The sequence below is a fragment of the Papaver somniferum genome, chromosome 4 (assembly GCF_003573695.1).
Source record: "Papaver somniferum cultivar HN1 chromosome 4, ASM357369v1, whole genome shotgun sequence".
NCBI classification, from domain to species: Eukaryota; Viridiplantae; Streptophyta; class Magnoliopsida; order Ranunculales; family Papaveraceae; genus Papaver; species Papaver somniferum.
The window spans coordinates 16,439,890-16,449,295 of record NC_039361.1 but is presented as its reverse complement, the minus strand read 5'-3'; the positions used below and the strand labels follow the sequence as shown (position 1 = coordinate 16,449,295).

The 9,406-nt window shown below is 37.1% G+C and overlaps 1 protein-coding gene across 1 annotated transcript; it reads left to right on the top strand.

Moving 5' to 3' along the window:
• Positions 1-1,153: 1,153 nt before the first annotated feature.
• Positions 1,154-8,677, top strand: LOC113272084. The gene is made up of 2 exons (XM_026521989.1): positions 1,154-2,050; positions 8,423-8,677. Exons 1-2 carry the CDS (start codon positions 1,154-1,156, stop codon positions 8,675-8,677), a joined length of 1,152 nt encoding a protein of 383 aa, XP_026377774.1.
• Positions 8,678-9,406: the final 729 nt, after the last annotated feature.

Here is a 9,406-nt window from a genome sequence, read left to right as displayed (position 1 = left end):
AATGCTCAAAATAGTAACAGTAGATCCCATAGTGTCACAATTATTGTTGGGAATGATCAAAGGTCTCAGGGACAGTTACAAACCAAAAATTTGAATGGTGATAATGGGACTGCTTTTAGTGGTGGATTCAAACAGACAGCTCAGGGCAGGAATATGAACAGATTGAGCAGCAAAAACTCTAAGTCAGTTACTGGAACTGAATTTAATGCTAGGAAATTAAATGCTGATGTGCAAATATACAAAGGAAAATAACCTGGAGTTGTATCTGATTTACATTGTAGCAACTCTTCAGATGGAGCCCAACAGTCAGCTGCGACAACTTCTGTCTCAAGTTTATCCAAGACCATTGGAGGTTATTTGGTGAGTGGACGATCTTTTGGTTCGAAGAGCCCAGGTGGAACTTCAAGAAATGCAGGATCAACTGACAGAGATTGTGATAGAACAAATAGCACAGATAGACATAAAGCTGCAGCGGATGGAAGACATTGCACGGATGAGAAGACAGTTGAACCTGATATTGTCAGAAGTGGTGCATGCTCAGGAGCAACTGGACTGGAGTATATTTTTGGACAGAATCAATCAGCTATTGATCCCTCTAAGCTTCCCTCCTTCAAATTGGACTCACTTGGACCCGGAGGAGTTCCTAAACCAAGGAAGGGAAGAACTAGAATGCGTGTCAAAGATGTGGAAAGAAGCAACAACATTAGTGGTGGACATGGCACCAATGGTGGAAACCCCAGCACTAGTAAGAAGCCCAAGCGATCTCTGGAAGTTAGAAATGATGTTCAACACACGTTTGGATGCGGACTTTCGCTATTAACGGCAGTTCAAGACAAAGTTTACTCAAATTCTGGAGTTGAACAAGGCAGTGATAGCAAGGAAAATGGAAGTGCCAGTTCATAGAGGCCCTTATAGACCTTTCTCTTTCGCTAGGTGTATTGATAATTTCTCGATGAAGATTTTAGTGTGGAATTGTAGGGGTGCTGCTAGACCCTCTTTTGTCCGTGTTATAAAGAAACTGATTAAGAGACATCAGCCAACTATTGTGGCTTTGCTGGAGACTAGAGTTCTTGCATCTCATACTGCAAGAATTGTTAGTCAATTAGGTTTTGAGAAATCGATTGTTGCTGATCCTTAAGGCTTTTCGGGGGGTATGTGCATCTTATGGGACCCGGAAGAGGTGGATATTCAGGCTACCAGAGATATTGAGTCTAGGTGGGTTGTTCATGTTGTGGTCACGACAAAGCTCAAAAGTCCATGGATATTGTCCTCAATCTATGGGAGTACAAATAAAGTTAACAGAAAGAGAACTTGGGAGGAACTTCGTGCTATATCTGATTTAGGACAGGCTGGTCATATGGTAATGGGTGATCTGAATACGATTGGTTCAAGGAATGAAAAAGCTGGTGGTAGAGAGCCGTCTGCAAGTCAATTGCAGGAACTCAAAGATGTTATGGACCAATGTGGCTTGATTGATTTGGGTGCTAATGGGCCAAGGTACACGTGGAATAATAAAAGAACTGGTCTTGCTAACATCAAGGAAAGGCTGGATTGTGTGTTGGATAATGAGGAATGGTGTAAAACCTACCCAAATGCCCAGGTATTTCACCTTTCTTATTTTAATTCCGATCATAGAGTGGTTTTAATCGACCTTGAGCCTAAGAAGAAATTTAAACAACGTCCTTTTAGGATAGAGGCCATGTGGGCTCATGACAATAGATTTAAAGATAATTGGCACAATCCTTTTAGGCATAGTGACCAAAATTACTTCGAGAATGTTGAGAGACTTCAAAAAGAAGCTAGGCAGTGGAATAAGAATGTATTTGGAAATCTTTATACTAGGATTGAATGTGCTCTTGTTAAGCTTATTGATGCTCAAAATGCATTTGATTTTTCTCCTACTGAAGAGGCTAGGATGCACATGTATTCTTGTTTATATGATTATCTGAATCTTCTTAAAATGGAAGAGGTTTTTTGGAGAAAAAAGTCTAGAGTAGAATGGCTGAAAGATGGGGAACTTAACACTAAGTCATTTCATACTTCAACCTTGGTTAGAAGGAGAAGAAACTCTATTTGCATGCTAAAGGATAGACTCAATCTAGATAAAAGGCATCTCAATGAGTTATTATCTCAATTTCTCGATTTGATCTTTACTCAAGCAAATAGAAATCTGCGAGTCTTTATCAAAGAGAGATAACTTGGACGGTACCAAAGACCAATGTCCAAGGATCAATCAATAACAATCAAAAACCAAAGGTTGGATTTCCAATTGATGATCACGAACGCACAACCTGTATTATTTCTATTATATAAAATATAGTGCGGAAAAGAAATAACACAGACACTAGAACTTTTGTTAACGAGGAAACCGCAAATGTAGAAAAACCACCGGACCTAGTCCAGATTGAATACACACTGTATTAAGCCGCTACAGACACTAGCCTACTGAAAACTAACTTCAAACTGATCTATAGTTGAACCCCTACCAATCTCCCACTGATAAAAGGTACAGTTGTACTCCTACGCCTCTGATCCCAGCAGGACACTGCATACTTGATTCCCTTAGCTGATCTCACCCACAACTAAGAGTTGTTGCAACCCAAAATCACAGACTTGGTAATAAACGAATCTGTCTCACACAGAAAAGTCTATCGAAATGATAAATCTGTCCCCCACATATAAACCCTAGGCTTTGTTCCGTCTTTAGATGTAAAATCAAGGTAACATGAACCAATTGATAATCCAGACTTATATTCCCGAAGAACATCCTAGATTAATCAATCGCCTCTCTACAATCCTTCCTGACTACACAAGCGGATTGTCGAGGAATCACAAACAGTGAGAAGAAGATGCTTGTGACTTCTTTATCTTGCTTATCGGAGAACTCTCACGATCTCAAGTCAATCAATCGATTGTACTCGTACGATAAAATATGCAAGATCAGATCACACAACTACGATAAAAGTAGTATCGGTCTGGCTTCACAATCCCAATGAAGTCTTTAAGTCGTTAACTCGAGTTTAGAGAAGAAACTCAAGAGTTAATGAAGATCGACTCTAGCGAGCGCACTAGTAGCACACAGACGTGTGGGGATTAAGTTTTTCTCTAGCTAGATGTCTCCTATATATAACCTTTCAAATCATGGTTTTGCCTTAGGTAAAAAGAAAACTCTATCCACTGTTAGATGAAAACCTGATTTAGATTCAAGCCAATATCTCTCAACCGTTAGATCGAAAGACATAGCTTGTCACACACACTTGATTACACGTTTACTAGGTTTGATAAAACCATTCCCAAACAAGTACACGTATGTTGGTTCAACATGATAACCCAAAAGGTCAACCATATGAGCATCTCATATTAATCATGTTCTTCTTCACCATAACTAGTTCAATTGACTCAAATGAACTAGCTAAGAGTTGTTCAATTGCTATGAGATCTTATGTAACTACACAAGACACAATTGAAACAAAGATGATTCGATTCGATTATAATCGTCTCATGAACACTATAGCCACGGTTTGCATAGAGCATTCCTTAATAATTAATGTTTCATGTTCAGAGCACATCTTTAGATCATAACCTCTTAAGTTCACAAACAAGTTCACGGACTTAAGTTAATCGGTTGAGTTTTCCAAACTCAGCAGAAATTCTCGGGTCGAGAACTTCCGCCAGTTCGCGGACTGGGTTCACGGAATGAGTTCGCGGACTTGGCACACAAACGAGTTTTGAAAATCCCAACAAAAATTCTCGGTCGAGAACTTTCGTCAGTTCGCGGACTGAGTCTGCGGACTAGGTTCGCGGACTTGGCAAGCCAATTCCACAATCCTACCGATTTCTCTTGATCAACAAAGTTCGAAAACTTCGGTTCAAGGAATACATGGTTATATAATCTAAACTCTCATTTCAATCATTGAAACATTCTCAGAGGGCGATATTCAGTCGTGAAAAACAACAGACCTTTCTCGTCAAAGCAATTTCCAAAGTGATTGAAACTTTCATGACTTTCGTCACTAGGTGAAGATAAACCTGATCACAACGAAACGCTTTACCAACACATGATTTCGAGTAAAATATAAGCAATAAATACTCATCTCGAAATATCAAGTGTATATGATCTAGTCTATATAGCATACGACTTTTGTCTCATAACAAGTAAGAAAAGAATAGATAGACTTTCAAGTGATAGATAAGTTCAAGTCTTCACATACCTTTTTGTTGATGAAGTTCCACGGTTCCTTGGTGTAGATCTTCGTCATTGTCGTTGAGTCACATGAAGTCCTTGAGCTCAACTACACTTTTCCTATCCTAGTCAGAGACTTAGCTAATAGGCTAGAAATCAAGATTTTATAGTTTTGATCGCTAACATTGACAAACATGCTTGATATAACAACGGATGCGAGGTTGACCGAGCTATGCTCTATCAATCTCCCCCTTTGTTAATTTTAGTGTCAAAACTATTAATACATATGGAATACAAAAAAGATAAACTTTAGTGGCTCCTATTCCATAGTCCAATCTTCAACGTTCCTTGAAATCTTCGTCCTTACAAGTACTCCAATGATCCCAAAGGGTGTAAGTTTAGTGTCACCGTTGTTGAAGATCCGTAGCTATAACAATGAGAGAAATCGAGACTCTCGATCATTATTACACAGTGTCATAGTATTATTATGAACATCAAAGTCCAATTGCATCACGACCTTAACAATAATACTACGGTGATATATATCACTCCCCCTTAGTCAATTCTCCATCTCGATCATGGAAACCACTCCCCCTTACACAATGATCCGAAAACCATATGTATTTGTAGTGTGGCCCATAATATTTCTCCCCCCTTTTTGTCAATAAAATTGGCAAAGGTACAAGAACGGGTTCATAATGAAATTTCCACAAGAGACATTTCATGGCCAAAAGAAAGACAACATATCATCTTAATTTAGATGCAATCTTATAGCCAAAGCTAACAGCATTCATCAAGGAGTTTTATGACGCAAGATAACCCCTATATATTTCACAGCCATACTCCCCGCAAGATATTACCATTATTCACAAGTTCAAAAGAACTCTCCCCTATTTGATGTCATTCCCAAAGGAACAACAAGAGCGACCTTAATTTCGAAAGAAAAGAATGATTTTTATTTGGACACAAAAAACCATGAGAATGATTTTTTATATCCAAAACTCAACCAAAATACTCACAAGTAAACCCATGAATATTCTAATTGGAATACGCAATTAAATCAAAACCATAAAAGTGATCAATTTAATTGAAAGTGCTCAACAAAAGTAAACTCACGGAACAACAGGTTACGACTAAGTTAATCATATGGAGGTGACTAACTTAACTGTTCAAGTACTCAACATAAGGAAAACCTTACGGAATACGTGACTACATTAACCAATGGAACATGATAGTGTATCCTTTCATATACTCAACACAAGAGCTTGTGGAATATATGAAAACTCAACTAGATTAATTACAAGAGAGCTTATAATTAATCTAATCCAAAATCAAACAACCAAACTAATCACCGAAGTAATCAATTTAATTATTTTGGGCTCAACATAAGAGATTATGGAAACCCGACTAAGATTATCATGGAACATGACCATCTTAACCGCACATGTACTCAACATAAGAAAGAAACTTATGGAGTACAAACTAAATAACCAAGTATCATTAATTTAGTTCATAATGCTCAACATATAGCATCTTATGGAACAACCAACAAAGCCAATGTTAATCGACTTAGTTGTAAGGTGCTCAACATAAGACACACAATGGAGCCTTCACGGTAAAACATAGCAAGATGGATCAATGAAGATCAATATCGTGCTTAACATACAAGGATCTATTCTATTTTTGCATCATTATATGCATAACAACATAATAGACTTTATCCTTGTCACACAAAAGATTTAATCATATTTTCCATCAAATTCATGATTGCATAGGCATAACTTTTGTATATGTCAAAAGTTCATTCTTCCTTTCATCAATACGAATATCAATTCATGAACGACTTTACATTTGACAAAATATGGGACTTTCAAGTTCACGGACGCAAACAATACATATCCCATAAAAATATTGCAATATAACAAACCAAGAAAATACTGCAATAATCATCATCCTCCAAATATTTTTAGAATTTAAAGCAATATGGGACCTTTAAAGCAATAATCAAACAAAATATTTTATCCTATTTTCCATCAAATACATGACTGCATAGGCATAACTTTTGTAATTGTCAAAAGTCCATTCGTCCTTTCATCAATACGAATACTAATTCATGAACGACTTTACTTTTGACTGCAATATGAGACCTTCAAGTTCACGAACGCAAACAATACATATCCCATAAAAATATTACAATATCACAAAACCAAAAGATCAATACTGCAATAACATCATCCTCCAAATATTTTTAGAATTTAAAACCAATAAACCTAAAAAATAACATAAGAAAATGAAAACAAAAATAGCTATGTGTAGTCACAATCATCGTTATTCAAAGCACTAGTTATTCTTCCAACTAATCCAAAAAGAAGACATACTAGGAAACAAAACTTAGTTTTCCTTGATGATTTCATACCTCTGAAATGGTCCATCAAAGTAGGAGTCACTGATATCCTTGACCCTGTTGACCGTAGAGACACCATGTTCAAAAGTTTGAACGTTGACTTTTCGATCAATAATGCGAGCATAATGGCGAGCCTTTGCACAGTCAAGGATAACTTTCTTCTGATTTCTGATCAAGATATTCTGAGTACCAAGGATTTTCGCATGTCCATCAATAAGTTGGTTTATCTACAATTGGAGGTTAGCCAGTTTGTTATTAACTTCATTTTGAACACGAATCAGATCCTTGACAGATTCACCAATCCAAGTGTTATACTCTTTTATTTCAAGCATCTTCTTTCGTATAAACTCTTGACCAGAATCACATTCTTTGAGATCATCCTCAACCATAGGGTTAACTTCTTCTTTGGGAACAGTTTCCATAGAGCTCATTTCTGAAGAAAAATGAACCACATATAAGATTTATATATGTTCGTGAATACCCTGGATAGAAACCTTAAATATCCTTGAGGTGAAACGGGCGTTCGTGGGCTAACAAAACAAATGGCCCTAAAGAGAGATATTGTGCAGTATCCAAAACGTCCACCATATCAAAGTGACAAAAGGAAAATGAGACTAGAGAAGATCATTACAACAAGGGATATACAACCTAGAGAAAACATAGAACAATACTTGAGCATCTCTCAAATCCTCATCCTTGTATCTCTCAAGTTAGACACAAGGATAGACCATTTTGCTGCTAGGTATCAGAGAGAGACATAGTATCACCATAGGTTCTGAGAGAGTAGTTGTAATTTCCTCTAGGATGTCTTTTCTCAGCACTTCTTGTCCTTTCACCGCATCTTCCAGGAAAAAAGGTGTGTCTCGCAGTCCTTCTGGGAATCACAGGAGAGACAACTTTCTGATAACAAAGTCTAGGACCTCTAGAAATAGGTTCTAGGGGATTTTCCGAAATTTTTTTCCACACACTAGACTTAGATTTATCAGATTCGTTCTTATAAGCACAAGACATACTTTCATTGGTAGCACGAGAATTTACAAATGTCCTGTGATGATTTCTAGAAGAGAGATCATTTTTATAAGATGCCTGGTTTCCTGTGAAAGGGACCTTCACTGTAGTAGTCGTTCGACTATTTACTCCATTGAAAGTATAAAGAAGCAACTTGTGAAGTTCAGAAACACGTTTCTTTCTAGCAAAACAATGGATAGCATAATGATTTCTTTTTCCATAGAAGGTACATATTCGTGGAGGAGAAGTAATAACAGGTACTTGTTTAAACTTCATAGCCACCGGAGAAGATTGTAAGTTATGAAAACTTTTCTTGACACAATCTTCATCTGGAGAAAATTTCATTATGTACAGTAACTCATGAGAATTAGTTTGTGTATAAGAACTTTTCATTAAGACAGAGTTTTCCTTTTCCAGGGACTTGCACTGTCTATGGGCTAGAACAAGTGAGGATGATCAGAAAAGAAATTGGAGTGGTGGTTTATGGTAGGTGGAGAATCAAATTCTGAAGATTAGGGAATGGGAACCAAACTTCAAGCCTGAAAATCAAAAGTCTTCCACTGCTTTCGTTTGGGATCATTTTCCAGGTTTATGTATTGAATACTGGAAGGAGAAAATCATTCTATCCATTGCTAAAACAATTGGTAGACCAATTCAAGTTGATGAGACAACTCTAAATCGTGAAATTGGTTATTAATGCAAGTGTGATGGTTGAAGTCGATTTAGCTAAATAAATCCCTGATATAATTTGGATTGGCACAAAGTATGGGGGATTCTATCAAGGCATTAAAATCCCTAAGATTCCAAAATTCTGTGGACATTATAAGATTGTAGGACACATTGTATCTGAATGCATGGTTAGTTGGAAAGATCTGAATAAGCCAGAGGAAGGGGAAATAGTAAATGAAGGCAACAAATATAGAAAAAAAGGCAAAAATTCAGATAATGAGGAGAAATCTATTGGTATTTCCGATCCTAAAGATGATGCGACTATTGATACCATTCATATGGTGGATGCTGGAGTTCCTGTTGCTACCTCAGAAGTTGGAATCAAGTTATCTAAAGCTTTCCATGCTCTTTAGGACATGGAGGATGATAGTTCCATTAATGAATTGCCTATAGACTCAAGTAAGGCTCTTGAAATTGTCTCAAGCACTTCTTTTGACGATGCTGTTAAAGGGGATACTGGTATTGTTCATAAGGATATTTTTGTTGTAAAAAAGATCACTAAGAAAAAGATAAAAAGATCTATGGATAACAAAGAGTCCTTATTGCTTGAAGAGATTAAGGAGGGTAGTATGATGGGTTGTGAATCAAGAGTCTGGCTGTTCCTTGAAGCATGTAACTCATCTACAGACCCGTCCATTCCCCCGTCTTTGAGACGTATAACAGATTCCATGAGAATGATGAAGATAATGAGGTTGTTTTAGCTCCCTTAGTAAAGGAAGATTCAAATATTAGCATCTCAAAGCAGAACTCGACTACGCCAATCTTAGGATGCATCACACACTCGGGCCTAAAGTCTAAAGCAACGGGCCTCTTCCCAAATGGTACATTAAGTTCCAAAAAGAAAGGTACATCTAAATCTCTCGACGACCCTAATAAAATATCAACTGTTAAACTCTTGGATGCAGGTTCTTTATGGGCTTTAAGTTTCCCCTCTGAATGGTCAAAAAGAAATGCTTAGCAACCTTAAGAAAAATCTTAAGGATCTAACTTTAGAGGATATCGATGAGAGTGCTACCTGATTGTAACCTTCCTGGTTGCAAGTTTTGGTTATTAATTCTAGGTATTCAAAGATGATTTTTCTT